Below are 21546 nucleotides of genomic sequence, written 5' to 3'. Positions count from 1 at the left end.
AAGACTTCTGTGACTGACCAGATGCCAAAGTTCAAGCGCTTATATCGTCTCAGCCTCAATTGAGTGGAAAATGGTGTGATGTATTGACAAGACGGGTCTCATTCAAGCTGGTGGTAGCCCACGTTGAGGTCCAGCTTAGAGAACTACTGTGTGCTATTCCAATCAGAGATTATGTCATCCACTGTCGGTGTTCAGTGACTTTCTCAGTAAATTGCAGTGTTAGATTTGCACCTATCTATGCAAAGGTGGACTGCCCCCGGCTGTTTGGGCTTCAGTACTACAACAAGCGGGGAACCCATGGGGTGGGCCTCGTGACTTTTTCTTTTACATCTAGTTTCTCCAGTTTCTGCAGCTCTGCCTTAACCAGCAGCCTCAGTTGGAAGGGGTCCCTTTAGTGTTGTAATGCCACATGGCAGACCGCTTAGTCAATGTGGAGCTTGACATTCATAGCTCATGCACCCAAGTCCCTCACCCAGTGTTGGAACGTCCTTTAGAATGGGATCCACTAGGGTGTACTGGGCATTTGGGCACAGAACACCAGACCCAGGTCTTTGGCAGTATGCTAGCTAATGAGGGTCCCTGTCCCCTCTTTTGAGATGTGGAAGCAGGCCCACACCTTACAGTCCCCGCGAGTTACCACTTGCTCAATGTTCCCTGCTAACGGGAGTGGGCACCCACTGCCGTATGTGAAGATCTTGGTAGTCATCAATTTTAGCCGAGGATGTTGCTGTAGTGTAATAAATTGACTGAAGTAAATAGAGAGGGCCCCACACACAAGGGACCATACAATACTGATAAAGTCAAAGAAATCTCCGCTTGTGAATGCAATCAAAAGTTTATAAGATCATTCAATCATTCACACCTGTTGTCTCCATATCGCATTGTATTGCTCTCAATCATACCCCAAATTCAACCATAGTCCAGTGCCAAAATCATATAGAATTTACAAGGTCTTTAATATTGCATCTACCAAAATCACATCACAGTTTACAATTTCATTAGAGGCTCGCAGAGTTGGTAGACTTCTTCGTCCCCGAAGTTGGGTAGGAGTGACCTTTCCGCCATCCATCTCCTGTGTTGCCCAGAGGCAGATGTCGAGCCTCACAACCCATGTGCACCATTTCGGTGCTGCAGTGGCAGAGTCTGCCAGGTCGTTGAAACGCGATAACATAATTAGTGATGCATAGGAGCTCGGTCCCATCGGAGGCGGTTGAACTGTCGCCACAGCGTGCTGTTGGTCACCAGCCATGCCTGACACCTGGTGGGGGCTTCACATAGGGATCAGTCCAGTGATGCTGGGGATGACTCCTGGCACAGAGTGCATCTGTGTACACCGTTCGCAGTACCTTTGCTGTGCCACTCCCTCTGCTGAAGCGCAGAATGGCCTTGGACAGGCCAACCTCGAGTTCACAACCTCAAGTTAGACAGGTACAGGGTATCTGGCAGGTGGAAGTGTTTCACAGGTCTGGCCTGCCCCCTGTTAAATGATCCAAAGGTCTTCCAGACAGCAGCACAGGTAGAGAAGTGGCAGGAGCCCTGTTGTTCAGCTGCAGTAATCAGGCTACCCCCCACTCAGTATACTCAATATGGACTGGTCCTCAGCAACACACAACGAAGAGCCCAGGTGGCACTCTACATCTGTGAATCTCTTGTTTGTATTGTTGAACATGAGATTGCGTGAATGACGGTGACATTTGAAGTTTGGTTCTTCAGCTGAGAGGAGAATTGGAGATTAGTAATCATTGATGGTGTTTTTCCTACTCTGGAGAAAGTGTAAACTCGTTTAAGGAAGCAAATTGTCTGAGGATGGCATGCTGGGAAGTAGTTTTATTTGTTATTCTTTTATTTTCCTGATTCTTCCATTTTACGGAGTAACATTATTATTCATGGTATAACTGTAATTTAGTTAAAAAGCTGAATAGGGGGAAGGTAGTTGATCAACTCACAAGCTACCGGCAAGATGAAGCCAGTCTTTAGACTAGTCATGTTTGACTTGGCTGTGTTTGTAGACTCTCTTAGGAGAGAGGTATCTTTTTTGTTTCCTCAACAAGCTTTTGTGAAGGTGAGGCTTCTCAACCCCAGAAGGTGTTGAATTTACGAGGGTCATTGACACAGGGGAAGGTGATGGGGGGCTAACCTGCCTATATAAATCTTTGTCTCCCCAAATTACCTAGACAGCTAGCACAGTAGTTATCTAATGAGACAAAAACATACATGCTTAAACTAGAGATGCAGGGTTGGGTAGTGCTGCAGCACCCCCAAAATAACCATGCTGGAGGTCAGAATGTGAATGAGCAAAAAAAATGGCCTTAAATTTTTTTTTTTTTTGTTACATTTGCTGCATATTCTAAGACCTGCTAAATGTCAGTTCTGACTAATTGCTGCTCATTCTTTTAACGTGGAGATGTTGTTTACTGTTCTTTCTTTCACTGCAAAGGGAGAGGATTTTTAAGGTGAACTATTTGACAAACTCGCTGGGGTACAGGCTAAGCCAGTGAAATTATGCGGCGTTGGAGGTCCAGATTATGTAGCAAGGTTGATTAAATTATGTACCAAATCAAAAAGAGGGAGAAGGAAGAGACTGGGATCCACACGGCTTCCTTATTTATATATCAAAATATTAACTGGGGGTGGATCACTTGTCCTGCATAACTAGGGTTTTTTTGCAATTTTCGTGCACTGTACCGATAAAAAAACCCTAATTCACGTAGGAGGTCAGTGGTAGTGGTATATCTTGATTCTCCACCTTACCCCTTAGGAACGTGACAGCATCATCATCATCATAGGGTTAGTGGTTATGCTTCCTCCATCCGGAGGTATCCCCTGGTTAAAGCAGTAGTGATCAGTAATTCAGGGGGTTTCTTGGTGAGTCTCACAAAACTAGTATATCCAGATAGAAAAAATTCCTTTAATAGTTCTGGGTTCAGAGTTGGTATTAAAATATGTTCCATGCGCAGGGGGATTTGTTAGGAATCACCCGCACTTAAATTTGTCCATAAAAAGGTTGACATGTTTCAGCCCTAATGTTTGCCCATGTGGGTCAGGTGGGCTTTCTTCAGGACCTAGAGTGCAAAAGAAATGTAAGGGAAAAAGTGTGAGAGATCGGTGTGTCTCTATGGTTATAGACCTATGGGGTCTCAAGTTCTTTTAGGATCACGGTATATTAACCTGTTTCCTTACTTGTACCTTTCTGTCCTTTCATTCGGACATCAGCGCGGCAGCCAGGGAGTTTTCTGTGTGCTGGTTGTAGACCAAGCACGACTTGTGATGGCTTTGCCACTGGCGTCCCGATCTCGGGGACGCCAGTGGCAGAGCACCCCCCAGTTGATATTTTGATTAAATTATGTGCCAATAATACACAAATTCTGCATTTAATGCAGCACATTTTGTGATAGTTATTACTTCATTATTTTGTCATTTTGCCATTTTGTCAAGATGATCAGTTAACCTTTGTGAAGGACGTTCCTCTCTGCTGCAGCACGTTACAGCATTTTTAGTAACTTTCAATCCATTTGAGCTAAAAAAAATATATTTATTATAATGTCCAGATTATGGAGTAAGTGGTAATTGCGTCTGATTCATGATTATGTGGAAAACGCCACAATCTCAGATTCTCATAATTCATTACAGGATTTGCGAAAAGAAAGACTGTAAGATGTCAATTTATTTCTGACACAAACAAATATGTAAATGGCTGTAAATGATCTGTACATATATTTTAACACATACCTACAGTTTTAAAAACGCAAATGAAGTACATTTTGTTTTGTAATTCTGAAGTGTGAGGGAAATAAAGATTTTAATCGTATTAAAACAAATCTTGGTGATGAACATATGATAAATATTGTATTTTATTGTATTGCAGCATTAGTATAGGGATTACTCACCCTCTGTATGGCACCCTCTGTATTGCACTGAAGTGTTTACCTACATTGGCAAAAAGCTATGCAATATAGGGTAGAGTGTGGTTGGAAGGGTGTGGTCTTTGTTTTGTAATACTATGTGGGAAGTGTGGTGAGTGATGACTGCTGAAATGTGGTTATCATTTTATGAGATGCAGGGCGTAGTTGTGTGGTAGCTAAAATGTGAGTGGCACAGATGCACAGTTTATATCTCTTCAGGACACTGGCTGCTTTGAACAGTTCTGCAGGTCTCCTTATGGTATTTCTTGTGATGATACTCTGCTTAGCTGGTTACTGCACTGGGTTGTCCAATCAGAAATGTTGTGTATAGTTATGTCAAAGCTGGCATGGTTGAAGCGACGGAGTATTGGAGTAATCTGCTGGGATGTGGAATTTTACTAACATCCCATAGGAGTGAATGCGAGACTAGAGCCATGTGTTCTCTTGCGAGAAGGTGGAGAAGTCATATGCAGCAGCATTGTATTTTGAGTATGATGAATGCAAGTACCGCAAGGTAGAGGTTAAGGGCATAATCAAGTTTGGAGATTACGAGTGTTCTCGTGTAAGAAGGCACGAGCTGACTATGTGTCCTCTACTATTCTGGGGGCAAAAAACTGTACCAGTACTTTATTTTCTATGGTGAAGAAGTTAGCAGGTTCAGAGACTCAACCTAGTCCACCTGTTCTTGATGAACCACAATGTGACTCTCTTGCTGACTTCTTTATAAATAAAGTTAAACAAATTCATCAGACATTAGGTGGAGTTGGTGTGTCAAACCCGGCTCAGCTTGATAGTGAGCAGACTGATACTATGGTAGAAGACTCTCAGTTAAAATTGGAGCAGTGGTCTTTATTGGACACTGATGCCTTTAAAAAAAAAATTTGCGAGCATTAAATCAGGCTCGCCATGTGATTTGATTCCTTCCACAGTACTTCTACAGATGGAAGAACCGGCTCTAAGAGAGGTCATGGAGCTCTTAAATGCTTCTCTCAGGGAAGCCGTTTTGCCAATGGCTTGGAAACACGCTATGGTCCTGCCATTGTTAAAAAAGCCAAATGCAGATGCGGCCATGCCGGCTAATTTTAGGCCTATTTCCCTGCTCCCAACTTTTTCTAAAGTTTTGGAGAAGCATTTGAATGGCCAATTAGCCACGTTCGTGGAATCTTCCAAATTTCTGCATACATCACAATCAGGTTTCAGACCAGGGTTTACGACCGAGACCACACTGCTGGGCGTCACTGAGGGGCTACGTCAGCGCCTGGATGATGGTAATACAGTGGCTCTTATATTATTAGATTTAAGTGCCGCTTTTGATACGGTTTCACATACCGTATTAATAAAATCCTTACAGGCACTGGGCATTGCTGGTTCGGCGCTAGGCTGGTTGTCCTCTTTTCTATCGGAACGTACCTTCCAGGTGATCTCTTCTAGGGCCACTTCAAAGTCCTTTACATCCCAGTATGGAGTACCTCAGGGCTCTATTGTGAGCCCTCTCTTTTTTTAACATTTATGTGCAGCCCTTAGAAGGGATGGCTGAAGTGGCAGGGCTTACACTGTTTTCATACGCCGATGATACTCAAATCATCTTTTCCTTGTCGGCTGATGGGAAACAGGACCAGTCTACTCTGCAACTGGGCTTGCGCAGCATCGCAGCCTGGATGCAGCTCAATTTGCTCAAGTTAAACGGGGATAAGACGGAAGTGCTTATCTTCGGTAATAATTCTGAACATTGGGGCCCTCAACATTGGCCTGACGAAATGGGGCCCTTACCCAAGCCCTCCTCTCAGGTACGCAATCTAGGCGTTATTATTGACAATAAATTGTCAATGAAAAAACAGTCAGTACAAGTTGCAGCCACCTGTTTTACCATCTTAAAATGGCTAAGAAAAATAATTTGATGCTCCCTGTAGACACCAAAAAGACGGTGGTCCAGGCACTTGTAACATCTCGCCTGGATTACGGCAATGTCCTTTTTTTGGGGTCTAACAAAGATGTACTTCGCAAGTTTCAGGTAGTGCAAAATTCTGCAGCCCGTTTGCTTTGTGGACTTCCCAGAATGTCCAACATGGGTAACGCTCTGAGAGAACTACACTAGCTGAAAATAGAACATCGTATACAATTTAAGGCCCTGTGTTACATGTTCAGAATTAAGATTGGTTCTGCACCTAAATATTTACAAGAATTGGTACGCCCTTACCATCCCTCCCGACTTCTTCGCTCTTCTGCGGATGAGCTTTTTGTGATTCCTAGGATTAAGCTGTCGAGAATGGGTGGTCGTTTCTTTTCCCTATTGGGACCCACCATGTGGAATTCCTTGCCTGATGTAATGAGGAGGGAGAAGCTGTTTACCAACTTTCGTAAACAATTAAAAACTTGGCTTTTTAATCAATAGTGCTAATGCTAGATCACTGTTATGCTTCTGTTGGCTTGCGCTGGGAAACCCTTGTTGGGTAGCTGTGTGCATTATAAAAATAAATTAACATAACATAACGAGTGTGAGGATGGCTTACAGTTTCTGTTGGTATCCAAGGTATGTGAGGATGCAACATGTGATATGAAACATACATCTGAATCCATGATTACCCCTAGCTTTCTGACTTCTCTTGGTATTATTGGAGAGTCCTCATGTTCCTTAGGCCATATGGTGGTTGGCTGGTATTTTTGTCATTGTCCCCAGGTCATAAGCTCTGTCTTTGCAGTAATTAGCTCTAGATGTTAGTCATCATCCATATGTTTATGCCGTGAAGGCAGTTATCAAGTTTTAAATTGTAGAGGTCTTCCATACCATCCATTTTTTAAATGATTTGGGGTTTATATGCATAATTGAACTGGTGAGGCTGAATGGTTATTCAGGTTTATTAAGGGGATTAGGTAGATGTTCAATAATGAGGGGATATTATGGACACCTGAAGAATACTACAGTGTTGTGTGTGAGGAACTGATATAACAGTCCCAACTCAGAGAGCAAGAATGCAATGGGCATTAACTGAACTCCCTTCTCACCTTTCACATATGGCATGTCAAACAAGAATTTGTTGTGTGAAAAGCTTGCACACCAGTACAGGGCAAGGAGTCATGTTGTTCTTAAGCCAGCAACTTTCATGACATTTCCTATTACTGATACATAATTGGGTGTCACTACTTAAACCTAACAACCATTCAGAGGCAATGCCCATTCAGGAAACTCCAGATTCCAATATGGCATAGCACTTTGATTATCTTATTACGCTGGGGCAAAGTTGTCGCAAGTCAGGCACACCTTACACTTGACTGACATTGCTCCAGCCTACACTGGGCCATTGTGCAATATAGCCTGATGAGATAACGCATCTGCTCTAGACTTCTTTATTTTCTTTGCAGGAGCCAGAAGGTTTGTTAGGCTAATGTGTCTGCTGCAGAGGGATTCATTCACACAAGTGAGGTAATATTGTTATTGGAAGATGTGTAGGTACGCTGTGTGGTAGGACTTTTGTCCTGATTTCATTAGCAGGGTCTGCTTTCACTTTTGTTTTGCTGTATAACATCAGCGTGCATGATGTGCTCTGCAATACAACAAAACAAAGAAAAACACCTCAGGTGCATAACACTTTGAATATAGCAAAATGCATTTTTCTGCCTTAAAGCAGCTCAAATCTGTCAAATAAATGCAGCATAATGTCCTATGAAACAAGAAATGAGCTACAGGAATATAATAGCCGCACTGCACTAACCTCATTGTTTCATGAGTCGGCCGTCGCTGACTGGATGAAGATCAGCCGACTGAAGCTGAACATGGACAAGACGGAGACGACTCCTGGTGGCCTACGGCACTGGGAGCAGCCCCGACACCCACCGACCATGCACGCAAACAGGGAGTCATCCTCGACTCAACAATCTCCATGAACAAGCAAGTCAACGCAGTCTCCTCCACCTGCTTCAACACCCTCCGCATGTTCCGCAAGATCTACAGGTAGACCCCGACAGATACAAGAAGAACAATCACCCACGCCGTCGTCACTAGCAGACTCGACTATGGCAACGCCCTCTAAGCGGGAGCCCCGGCCAAGCTCATCAAACGACTGCAATGCATTCAAAACGCCTCTGCATGCCTGATCCTCGACGTACCGCGCCACAGCCACATCACCCCCACCTGAGAAACCTGCACTGGCTCCCCATCAACAAGAGTATCTCATTCAAGCTCCTCATCCACGCACACAAGGCACTCCACAAGACCAGCCCAGCTTACCTCAATAGACGACTCTTGTTCTATATCCCCAACCACCAGAATCGCTCCGCCGACCTTGCCCTTGCCTCCGTCCCTCGCATCCGAAGAACAACCACCGGCGGCAGATCCTTCTCCCACCTGGCCGCCAAGACCTGGAACACCCTCCCGCTGAGCCTACGACAGACCCAAGACCTGACCTTCAGGAGGCCACTCAAGACCTGGCTGTTCGACCAGTAGAGCCCCCCCCCTTTTTTTCCCCAGCGCCTTGAGACCCTCACAGGTAAGTAGTGCGCTCTACAAATTCTTGATTGATTGATTGATTTAGCAGACTTCTTCAGTTCCAGGAGGGTGCTAGGAAAGTCAGCTTCTGGGACTCAGAAACAGCGAAAAACACAGTGGTCAAAGAAGGGTGCTGGGTGTTGCTAATGGCCATGCATAGCCAATAGAATGTTTCAATTGCCATACATGGTCTGTGGAGAAGATGACTAAAGAGAGAATAAAAGATTTGGAGAAGTACAGATATGATAAATGAAAAGATATATGAAAGAGGTGCTGCAAAAAGAGAGAAGATTGTGAGAAAGAAACAAATGTAAATAGAAAAATCAAGTGAGAGAGAACAGGAGATGCAGGCATGGCAATATAGATGTTGTAGCCAAGTGAAATATATAGCTTATCATGTTTTGGGCAATACAGCTGGACCAATGCGATTTTAATGCAGGTTTTGCACTCCATTTTCTAAAAGGGGTATTGGCGAAAATATCCAAAACATTGGCTTGCATCTTGGTTTTTAAGATCCTAATAAAGTCTAACCATTCTTACTTGATCCAAATTGCTTTTTGCAAATTGCTCAACAATGGCACCTCTTTGTTATTTATTACTAGATGCTCTTGTTGAGAAGTGCTGATACCTTCTGTTTTCATGGATATCAGCCCTGTCTACTTTTGCTGATATAGTCACTGGAAAGTACAACCTACTTTCTGAGAAGTCCAAGTTGTAATAAGTATGCGATTTGGCTTTCTAGTCTACACTTAAATATGACAGTCACTTAACTGCTTCATAACATGAAGCTTGACATTTATCTGCACCAGTTATAATGCTGAACAATCCCTCTACAAGTAAAGATTTTCTATTTCTAGTACACATGGCAAGCTTCCATGCTTCATACAATCACCACTCAAAAGAGTGCATGCTTGTCCAAGCAATGTTAGCCGCATAGCAAATGCCACCTTGAGGATTCTATGCAAGGAGCCCACTGCATGTAAAAGAGTGGAGACTGTCTATAATTCTGGAATTGGAGAACTCTGTAACATCCACTTGGGAGGTAGCATAAAAGCAGCATCAAAGGGAGAGGTTATCACAGAGCAGAATTCAAGTTGCATCAGTGAAATCACAACTCAGAGCTTTAAGGGCAGTACTGCTGCCTGCCCATGTGCTGCTCCTATAATTTGAGATGGAACTAGTGTCCTCAACTTGGCCACAGGCCTCAAATGGATCCATCCTCAGTTCACACAATTACCTATTCTTACCATGCCTACCAGTCTTGCTGGTTTATGTTTGATGTCAGTCTTCTTTTACAGCACCTTTCGGACAACCTGCCTATGACTGTGAGGGGTGTATTCCAGTGTTGGAGCCTGCTTCAAGTCCATGCAGTTTTGACTGATACTTTTGATCAAATGAAATTGAACTAATTACCTTTTTGCCACAACCTTATAGTGAAATTCGTTTGTGGAACCTCCCAAACCTCCTCTGTAAAATGATACTGACATTCTATGTATTTTTCACCATTGTTGCAGTGCTAAAATGCTTAAAAGTTAAAACCCACTGTTTGCCACTCATTTCTCAAAATGTTCTTGAAGGATATATTCCGTGCTCTCTGTAAAGTTATTTGAAATTAGTGGCGAGTTAAATTAAAACTTCACTTACGAAGTGGAGAAGTATTAGGAAACTTCACATTTTACAAAGCAAATGAAGTTTCCTAAATGTACGTGATGTGCCGAATGTCCCAGGCAGAACATCCGTTATCAAAACTATTTTGAGTGTGGAGGCTGAACATCTACCACCTGAGGTAAGAGGTCTGGGAGGGAGGGCTCTGACCTGAGGTCAGCTTATTTATTTTAAAGAAAATCTTCATAAGCTTTGCATTTTACAAAGCTTGAATAGTTTCAGTAATACACTAAGTTACCAGCCAGTTTACTTTACAACTTTAAATGATTCTACTTTAAATCCCATGTAATTGATAGGATTTAAAGTCCACATATTTCTTGTCTAAGTCTCAAATATCAATCATCCAATCAGATTCAGCCCTTCATTGAGCGAGGAGTAGTGTATTGATATCCAAAATCCAATCCATATCCAATTGTATTAATTTAATTATCAAATTTTATTCAGCTCAGCGTTTCATTCATGAGGACTTCATCAGGGTTGGTATCTCCGTGTGCCTAGTATCCCTATGTGATTTGCTATCCCTTCCTGGACAGATATGTGGGAAAATATCCAAATTCCCAGTAGTTGTATTCTCCCCAAGTGGGATCTTCACTGTTGTGGACAATGCACCAAATGCAGGAAATCTTCTGTGAATCTAGAATCACATTGTGCGCACTTGAATATCGAAACCCGAATATTGATGGCAACGTTTATTGAGGACATAATATTGAATCCAAAATATTGACAGGTAAGTATACATTCTCTATACCTTACTTCATACATATGTACCTATACTGTATCTATATCTTCAAGGTATGTAAATGTTCAGTTAGGAATAGTGAATCTATACTTTACTACATGCACTTACCTTTTGATATACTGATATACTCAATATTCTTGTGCCAATATATTCTGGAGGGGAGTCAATATTTAGTAGAATAACCAGTATTTGGAAATGCATGCACCAATTGAGCACAACTTCAATGTTTGTACATAACTGAGGGACATGCCCCCCTAAAAATATACTTATGGCTATGGGCCTAGAGATTCCCCTTTCCAAAAACATGGAGTTGTGGTCCCATTTTCATTTCTCCTTGAGTATCTTGATCAGTGATGTTCTGCCTTTGACTAATATTCAGCTTTTTTTGTCCTTTCCTACTGTGTGCTTAACCAATTCCTTCCTTATGTAGCTTTCCTCCCCCCGTCTATCTGAAGCCCCCACCTAGCAACATGCAACCTCCACAATACTCATGAAATAAAAGTGAAATGCATAACAGAAAGAAGATTCAGAGGGAGGCAAACACACTTGAAAGAGAGAATAGACAGGGATTGAAGATGATGGAAACAATATTCTGAGAGAACTACCTATGCAACAATTTCTGCTGTAATGCCTGAGAATTCGTACATAGAAAGGTGTTAGAAATAGCCATTTCTGCAGGGTCACTCCCAAATGTTTTACCTTTTTCCCTCCACTTTTTGCTGAATTTGTTTTTGTTTACTTTAGGGCTCTGTGCACTTTACTTGTGCTAATGTGCTTGCGCTCTCTCCTTGAACATGGTAAAATACCCAATTGGCATATTTAATTTACTTATAAGTCCCTAGTAAGTTGCGCTGCATGTGCCCTTGGACTGTAAATGAAATGCTACTAGTGGGCCTGCATTATTGATTGTGCCATCCTCTTAGGTAGCACTTTAAACATGCCACAGGCCTGCCATTGCAGATCCTGTGTGGGCAGTTTTGAGCTGCCATGTCCCCTTGGCAAGATAAACCTCTTGCCAAGCCCAAACCTTCCTTTTTATTAGTACACATAAGTCACCCCTAGGGTCGGCTCTGGACAGCCTAGAGGGCAGGGGACAAAGTATTTAACAAGCAAGACATGTACCTTTTGGTTTTACATGTCCTGGTCGTAAAACAAACTCTTAACATCATTTTTCACTAATGCAAATCCTATATCTTCCATGAGATAACATTGGGATTACCTTATTAGATATGTAAAAGTATAATTTCCAAATGGGAAGATATATTTGATTCACGTTTGGTGTCTGTGGAATCCTAATTTTAAAATACTAAAATAAGGTGAAGTCATATTTTATATTACAAATCTGAAAATGCCCCTTTTAGAATGTGGACATTCTCTTGCCTTAGGCATTTGGTGCCTGCAGCCTGTCTCTGATCACATGACTGGATGTAGTTGGCAGCTGGGCTTTGTGTATTCCACCTAGATAGCCATAGACAATAGGAGCTTAGGTGTGACTTGATGGGCCATCCTAGCAGGATGGAGGGAGGAGATAAGCACAATCTCACTTCCACCTGAATAGGCTGTGTCCTGTCCCCACTCAAAGGGCTGTATAACCCCATATAGTGAGTCTGAGTATACATACTGGAACTCAGACACCACCACTTCAGGACACTCTGGACCTGTGGATACCCTGCTAAGAAGAAGGACTCCTGTGCTGCTGAGAGGAGTGCCACTCTGCTGGACTGCTACTATGCTGGACTCCTGCTTTGCTGTGCTGACCTGCTGCCCTCTTGCCAGCGTGAGAAAGAACTGGTCCTGCATCTATTGAACCCAGAACCCAGAGTGACTTCAAGGGCTAGTTGGTTGGCTCTGGATCTGAAGCCTCAGCGACATGGATGGCTTCCAACATCCTTGAATCTGCACCTAGACTCAGCCATCTGTGAGTCTACCCTGCCAAGTGCTGCCAGCCCAGTCCTGGACCCTTGGAAGTGAGCCTAAAGGCTTACCAGCAGAAACAACACACCTTCTCTACTGAGCTGCACCTCCTCAAGCCAAACCGATGCATCTCCTTAGCTGAGAGGCGCATCCTCGAGCAGAGCCGACGCATCTGAGCTGCTGCGTTGATTATACCTAGAGCAGAAGGTCCGCATCACCCTCACAATCCTCGGAGCTGATGCATCACCGAAGTCCCAACACATCTCCAGACCAGGTCCTCACATCTCTTGTCGACGCAGCTCAACAACGTTGGCATCTCAACCACAACGCCAGCCTCCACATTGCAGGCTTGTAGGTCTTCAGAGCCGACTCATCGCCAGCTGCGCCGCATCCTTGACACCCGGACTTCGCATCGCAAACCCGCTCAATGGGATTGTCAATGATGACTCAACAGGACCTCGTACCCCAGCCTCGCCGCATCTCTGAGCCGACACATCGCTTCAAATGTGCGACATTTCTTAGACACTGAGCCACGCAAAAGTCTACAACCAGGAATTAAGGTACTTTGGTCAGAGGGCCTAACCTCCTCCCTGTAGTCGACCCACACTCCATTGCAGGTCGGCTTGAACTTGCAGCTTAGTGCTGCTTTACCCTAAAACATTTTAATTCAATAACTCCGGTTTCCCTTATTGGATGTTTGTTTTTTTGGTCTTGTTTTATTTATTAAAATATTCTCTTTTGTTCTAAACCTGGTGTGGGATCTTTTCGTATGGGTTTTCACTGTTTGACTGCCTAAAGTGTTGCACCAATACTTTAAATATTGCCTTCAAGTTAAGCCTGACAGCTCTGTCCCAAGCTACCAGAGGGTGAACACAGCTTAATTTGGGGTTTGCTCGTGCCATATCGTGACCTGGATTTTGGTTACTGCTTGGCCAGGTCTGTCACCCCAGTGAACCAGAAACTTGATTTCTAACAAGAGGTTTTTGCACAGATTGAAATGCTGCGACTTGGCACTTACATTTGTAAAGTGTACAGTCACCTGTGGGTATGTTGCTGATGAAAAATAGATATTTATTGTTACCCAATTCAGTGGTGCTAATTTTATAGACCGTGGGAGGATGAAAGACTGAGTAGAACAGTCGGAATTGGTGCTTGTGACAGTGGAGTCAAACACAGATCACTGCAGCCAATGTATTAGTCCACTGAATCATGAAGCCCATCTGTGTATGTCATGTTACTGAAAATGTGGAACTAGACACATTGGGACCAATCATAAAAGAGTAGGAATACCACAAATCGATCTTTTTTTCTTTAATCAATGAACAGATGTACAATGACTCAACATTCCGCCCATAGGTCCTGCACTTTGGTCAATAGGAGGCAGGCCCAGTCCTAAAATAAATGATGTTAACCTGACCTGCAATAATACAATGATATAAAATGTTCTAAGAAGATATGGGTTAAAGGGTAACTAACAGTGAAACCTCAAGCACTCGGTAATGGTCCAGGTTTGAGTTTTTTTTAAATCCCAATGGTTTTCTGGTGTCTATGATTGCATCCTATGTGTAGCACCAGAAAATACAGATTTTTGTATATGCAGCAGGAGCGTTTCCTGCTCTGGTAAACCATACCAGAATTCTTGTGTATCTCATTACTCAAATCTGGTAAAAAATGTTAGTGCCCGTGTTGGTATGTGGAATAAGAAGCATAATGATATTGGGACTCGGTGTATAAACATCATTATCTTGAAAATGTATTACACGTCTATATCCTTGCACCTAGAAATTAAATTACATTTTTAAGAAAGCACCGTATAAGCAAAATAAACGAAATTATTTGCTGATTGTCAGTAAATGGTCTGCTAAATTGGGATACTGCTTCTGGTGGCTGCCAGCCCTGGATGTCAGCTTCCCATGCTTTTTATGTGAAAGCTGCTGCATAACTGGGTATAATTAAAAAAAAAACAACCACATGGTTACTAACCACAAATGGGTTACAAAGTTAAACCACTGAAATGGAGATGAACGCATTACCCATCCGCTTCCCCATCATGATCAGTAGTTGTTAACTAAGTGGAAGAAAACAGATGTAGTGAACGGTAGCATCCATGTTGTGTTATTGTATCTTTTAACGTTTGAAGTCTTCAGAAACTGCTCCTTAACAGCACAGCGACTCATCCACTTTCTCACATTTTCATTTTGCAGGCAGGTGACGAGCTGCATCTCTCAGAAGCTGAAAACATCAGAGGTGAGCGCTCTCTTTAAAATAGGATAGGGTGTCAGCATGGATCTCTTGAAACAGAATGCTAAATTAGATTTTTTTTAATGTAACCTTTTAATGGCACATGGCCCCAACAAACGTTCTTCTTTACTGATAGTTGTTTAAATATGTTGTACTCCCTGAGCACACTCGCCCCTGCCAAAATAGGCCCAGATTGCAAGTCTTGAGGAATTCCAAGCGGTGTTTTTCTGTGGCCAGAATTGTACAGGCAAGAATCGCGGTGTGGAATTCTTGCAATCACCAGTTAAATCCCTTGAAATGTGGAAATTACAGTGTGGGTCCTGAATCACAGGGTGGAGCCTTTACCACCTACTCTAAGAAGGCGGTGCATGTCTGCAGGAGGCCTGTGCTGGGCATGGGAGGAGAGTGGGGGCTGGTGAGGCCAGGGAGGGAAAAGGGAGAAGTCACCTGCCAGAGGTAACCTCTGCATTGCCCCCTGTGATGAGGCTGGGTGTCAGTTGAGGGCTAGGAAAACGAGTCCAGGACGCCATGCTTCCCATTTACTATTTGATTTTAGCGGCAGGGTTTGTGGGACTGTAAAATCGGGAGCAAGTTCATCAGACGACTTATAGGAGGGCAGAGTAGAATTCCACACAGGAATTCCACTCTGCACCACATTTAATCTGGGTCAAAGCAATAATCGAAATGGGATTTGCAGAAGCTGTTTTACCATTTCAAAAATCCTCATAATCTCCCACCACTCCAGTGATGTTTTTCTTCAACTACAGAATGCATTAGAGTTAACCGGATAGTATGGTCAGTTAATGGTATTAGATGATGCTGGCAGAAGGATAAACAACAACATCAAAGGCCTACTGGCTAATGAACCGTACCAGAACCCAGAGATTTCAATTTTGAATAGCTGTGAATGCTATCTGGTATACAATTACTTGCTGAGTTTAATTTAGTTGATATGAAAAAGATAATTTTTTTACGAAACGGGCAATACCTATTGTTAGTCGTAAATTGAATTGTGTAATTTTGGCGGTTTGAGTGAAGGAGCTTTTTGGTGTTTTGAAAATGCATTTTGTCTGCAGTAGAAAATGGCTCTTTGAACCCTTCACCGAACAATGGACTGCCAAGAACTCTCAATGTTGCCGACCTTTCACAGAGAGTCATGCTTGAAGGCTAATTATCTGGTGATTTGGAATTCAGTCCAAGGAACTGTTCTTCTAGGCCTCCAATTACTTGAAATGCGTATTTCACGTTAGTTATTGTACTATTGTGTATGGCTCTCAAAGAGAGACTCTAACAAGAAGGACTGGATTCTAAGGGGCATATTTACGAGCCACTTTGCATCGCTCTTGCTCCACCACGCAATGATGCAAATTAAAAATGAGATTTAGGAAGCCACGCAAGGCCACGGCCATGATTGGCTTCATAAATCTTGAGTAATGCACAGTAGCCAAAGCAATGTGTTGCATTACTCTGCGCCGGGCGCGTTTCAATGGGCTATGCGTGGTTGTGACATGCAACATCTTTAGATTTTGATGCTTTCTCAGATTTACCAGTAATGGTAGACCTGGGAACGCGTCAAAAGCCTACAACTCCCAAAGTGAGGCGTAATGAGGAGAAATATGTTTGTTTCTCCTTGTTTTTCCTATTTCATTCTGCAGCAAACATAGAAGAAGGATTATGCCTCAGGGGATTGTATTTGTGCTGGGAGGTACCCCTTCCTGCACAAAAACAATGGTGCAAGGAAGGGTGCCTGTATTGGCTATAGGCTGCCAAATGAGCGCCCGTGCATGGGAAAAGGCAGGAATGTGCCATATTGACTTAAATATAGCACACTCCTGATCTTTCCCTCTCACAAATGCAAAGCAGCAGGGTGACTTGCTGCACTGCACTGCGTGACTTGGCCATAAATATGGACTTCAATTCAATAATTCACTGCTATGCAACACCTGTTATCCAAAGCTGTTACCCACTGTTGCTACATCATAAAGGAATCCCAGGCTGCTCTGGCAGGCCTCTCTGAGCACCTATCAGTCTAGCACTGGAAAGCAGGGGCCCTGGTCCTAGAGAAGATGGAAGGGATGGCACAGAGAGTGGTGGAATGGGTGGCAGAGGCCCTTTTGTAGGTCGAGCATTTGAGACCTCTTGTATATACTTTAGTATATACTTATGATATACTTATATGTGTATGTACTTTGTGGGCCCTGGAGATCACTGATAGGACTTGTCTGCTTCCGCTTAGGGACTTTTTTTTCTGTTCAACTGCCTCTATTTAACTGTCTTGATAGAAAACGACAAGCAGAGGTCAGTAAAATACCAGAATTGCTTTCTGCTGAAAGACTTTTTTTTTTCTGGCACCTGTTTCTATTTAACTTTCTTGATAGAAAACGACCAGCAGAGGTCAGTAAAATACCAGAATCACTTTAGCATTCTCTAGATTTCAGTTTATAGAAATTGTCTTCCACGAGCACCCGTAGACAATAATATTTTTTTTCAAATCTTGTATTTTCAGTGATATGATAGACAAAGGCACTGATTTTATATTAAAAACAGATGTTTAGACTATACCTTTTCCTGCTGAAAGTCCCATACCTGGTGTGTCACGCAGATTGGTGCTTACTTTCCCTCCATGTTAAAGAACAGTAGATGTTTCAGCACCCAGGCTAATGTGCTGCATAGCTAAATACATATAAGGGCCCAAAGGCGAGACCGATTGCATTGCAAATCATTGTTTTTTTTCTTACATTTGGGACAGGTTGGAAAGGCCATCCTTTGAATGGCTCCTCCATCACTCCTCTACCCGCTGTAGCAGGTGATAGCCGGGATATATGATTTGGGGGGCCATTAATAAAATCAAATTATAGATGGGTAAAAAGTGATTCCTTGTCGCTCTCCTTGTCTATCCAATGTCAGTCAGAACCCCTCTGTGAAAAACAATCCCATAATTTACTGCTACCCATTTATAAATCCTCATACTATTTTGTGAATTCATGAGTATGGAATAATTGTTATTAATTAACCATCGTAAAAGTTTTAGTACAGACAAATGTAATTTCTGTGATAAACTCTCAGCTATTTTCTATTTGGTTTCTCGCAAGAGTTTTATTTTTATTAATAATGGATATTAAAAATCCATTAGCATATTCAGCAAGAGAAAACGAGGAAGCTGAAGAACATTTTAATGATAAATAAGGACAGTATTAAATTTACAAACCGATCATAGGCGGTAATATTGCATATGGTTGATTAAAATGATTAATTGAGAACATGAGCATCTGTCACCAGGAGGGCAACATTGTAACTTAAATCTGATCTTCACTTTACAGAAGAACCGAAGAAGTCTCCGATACTTTTTGTGTTGGGTAAGTTTGACTCCTAATTAATGAACAGTATTCTGCGCCATGTGTTCAACACATCATGTAGCTTTTCATTTGCTGAGCACAGCTAGCAACCGAGAGGTACATCTATTTGCTTCCTGCAGATTTACAGCATTTAGGTTATGCACAAATGTTAATGCGCGCTCATTTTTTTATAAGTTGGCTTGATATTAAAATGCAAGATGCCAGTATATGAAGTTTGAAGATTCAGTAACGTTCATGAAACCAATGCTGATGTGTTTCTGTCTCATTATCGGACTAATTATTGGTGTCTCATAGGTATGAATAGGGCTCAGTAAGAAATTTGGAATTTACCCAATTTAACATGTTTGTGGGCCGATTTCAAGGCGGGGGCAGGGGGCCTGCCCCTCCAGCCTTTAACGCAGCTGAGGGCAGTTGAAGAAGGAAGGATGAACTGTTGCAAGGATGCCTGCTTTGTGGAAGCGCTTGCAAGTATGTTGAATGGGGTGAGGTGTGCAATTTGTGGCTAAAGGATACTGCAGAGACCTATGTAGCTGATAGGTTGCAATCTGTCCATAGCCGAGTATTAATATCGATGCGCTGTCAGTTTGAAAATAAATCAACATTATATTTTGCAGACAAAGTGAAAATAGCACACATTCATTGCACCAACCATTTCTCTTGTTTGTTTCAAAATGTTGGCATCTCACCCCAAAACCCCAAAATGTTGGCATCTCTAATCGCAATTAATTTACCCCATGTAAGGACAGGTGAAACTTAAGAGCGCATATGCTACTTTTTACATACAGTGCACCCTGCCCAATGAGCTCTTAGGGCCTACCTTAAGGGTGGCTCATATGTATTAAAAAGGAAGGTTTAGACCTGACAAAAGGTTTATTTTGCCAAGTCGAAATGGCAGTTACTACACCACAAGCTGCAGTCGTAGGCGTGAGTCATGTTTTAAAAATCTACTTTAATGGGTGGCACAATGAAGTGCTGCAGGCCCACTGTAAACTTTTAATTTACAATCCCTAGGTACACGTAGGACCATTTACTAGGTACTTACATGTAAATGTGCTAATTAGGTGTAGGCCTATTTTGCCATATTTGAAAGAGAGTGCACAAGCACTTTAGCACTGGTTAACAGTGGTAAAATGCACAGAGTCCTAAAGCCAACAAAAATCAACAAAACAGCAGGGGTGAAGGCAAGCTGTTTGGGGGGAATACTCCAAGAATGGCAGGTCTAACAAAGGGCCTGCCTCGTGAAAACAAATACAGCTTAGACCAGAGAAGGTAATCAGAAATTGATGGAGAGGTGATACAGTCAGAATGAGACCTAAGCAGATGTTAAGGTGGGTATTAAAATATTTAGCTTGAATTCAGGAGCAGCTTCTTATCAGGGGCGAAGGGGCATAGCCCTGCCTCCATTGAGGAAAAACTATCTGCCCTTTAAGTTTGCTGCTAAAGACTTAACTGAGCAGTGTTCATGAAAGCATGGGTTTGCGGTTTTGGTTAACACTGTCTGTGTGTAAACCAGCCCTCTCCAAGCTCCTGATGAAAAGAGAAGGGGGAGGGGGCTGAGGGATGATTCAGCTACAGATTTTGTTTCAAAATTAAACACTGTATGACGATGTCTGGAGTGTGCATTAATGGGTTGTATTTCAGCTACAATCCCCTAACATAGGCAAAATCCTTTCTGTTTACCAGACTTACTTCTCATACTTCAGTCAGCAAAGTATCTGCTAAAATGTCACTGTCATTGTGCACATCAGTGCATCCCTAAGGCTAATGAGGAGCCACACAGTGCAGCAGGGGTAGGATCCCAAGTACTCTCCCAGCATCTTATAGGGATATGCTTCCAGTCGTATCAAGAAGCTTGGAGAGGGATGAAGGCGGGTGTTCTCCCTTCAAAACTTGGCCTTTCTGCTCTTTCTGACTCCTCATTGGGAATTATGGATTGCCCATTCTAGTGCCCAGCACAATATTCCGGCTGTGCTACTGCCATCCATGTTCCATCTAAGAAAGAAATGTAAATACAAAATAATGTTATTTCACTCTGGATGTATGTGTGAATGTGTCTGTGAGTGATTGACAACAGGGACAGATAGTGAGTTTCAGTGAATGTGTTTGAAAGTGGCAATGAGAGTGAAATTTGGAATCTGTATGAATAAGTGTAAATTAGTGCGAGGGAGTGGGAGGAGTGTGAGTTCGTAATAAGGAGTGAGTGCTTGCAAATTGTGAGAGGGTGTGAAAAGGCTCTAGGTGTGTAGTGCAGGGCCCAACGTTGGTTAGTCAGAAAGGGTGAGTGTGTATGTGTTTGTAAGTGAGAATGAGGATAATTGAGTATGAGTATGTTTGTGTGAGGGTAACTGTGATTGGGAGTGAGGAGCAGCATGACAGTGTTAGTTACAGTTGTTATACGGTTCCTATGAATTAAGTAGGACTGTATATCTGGACAACATAAACTTCAGAATATTGGGACTCAGCTCACACATGTCATCAGAAATGTTGGACTGGTTCCTAGCTGGTTCACAGTGCCGCAGTCGGAACAACAGACCTTACAAGGGTACAAGATGGTATCAGCAACATTAAACATGACCACTCTTATTCCCTAAGGAAATCTTGAAAACAGGTTCATTCTTTCGTTGTTACTTTTGCATGCCGAAGGTAATCATAAGAAAGATACGAAAATGGGCTTTCAAACATTTATTTGAATAATTGTAGTCTTGTATAGAAAGCATGAGCTGCAATTATTAGGCAGATGAAACAAAGCATTGTAATCAGCATTACAAGAATGGTGAAAAAGATAAACAGTTTAACCGTTATAACATTACTATATGATTATACTCCTACCTAATAATATCTATACTATCGAGAGCATAGCAGGAGTACCCTTTGCCAGATCCATTGGGATAGCCTAACCCCCAATACCTGATTGTGATGTAGCAGGAAGCCGGTCTGACGGAGAGCAGGCTACTGTCCTTTGCAGGACAAAGGTTAGAGCCAGCAGGGCTGCTTCTCTGTGACAGTGCACCGCATTCCAGGACAATCCCAGCAGAAGTGCTCCCCTGATGAATGTAGCACAGAGGCTATTTCTATAATAAAAACATCATTCCGATTACACTGTGCCAAAGGTGCAAAGCTGATGCCATGGTTTGTCTGGAGCCTTAGACCTGTCTCCAGGTCTATGTACCTAGCCTTGGACAGAGTGCACAAATAATATGATAATACTTACTAAGAAATTACCTGAATGTACAGTAAGTAGCTTCT

General features: G+C 42.6%; 1 protein-coding gene across 1 annotated transcript in view; it reads left to right on the top strand.

Annotated features, from left to right (window-relative positions):
* AK5 (adenylate kinase 5) overlaps nt 1-21546 on the top strand; it is a 2677990-nt gene that overhangs the window by 2194806 nt on the left and 461638 nt on the right. Inside the window, exons 9-10 of the mRNA XM_078645236.1 lie at nt 14908-14950; nt 18265-18300. Of these exons, the coding sequence (XP_078501362.1) occupies nt 14908-14950; nt 18265-18300 (79 nt within the window). The remainder of the gene's footprint in view (nt 1-14907; nt 14951-18264; nt 18301-21546) is intronic.

The sequence above is a fragment of the Lissotriton helveticus genome, chromosome 1_1 (genome assembly GCF_964261635.1).
Source record: "Lissotriton helveticus chromosome 1_1, aLisHel1.1, whole genome shotgun sequence".
Taxonomy (NCBI): Eukaryota; Metazoa; Chordata; class Amphibia; order Caudata; family Salamandridae; genus Lissotriton; species Lissotriton helveticus.
This window is presented reverse-complemented; position numbering and strand designations above follow the sequence as displayed.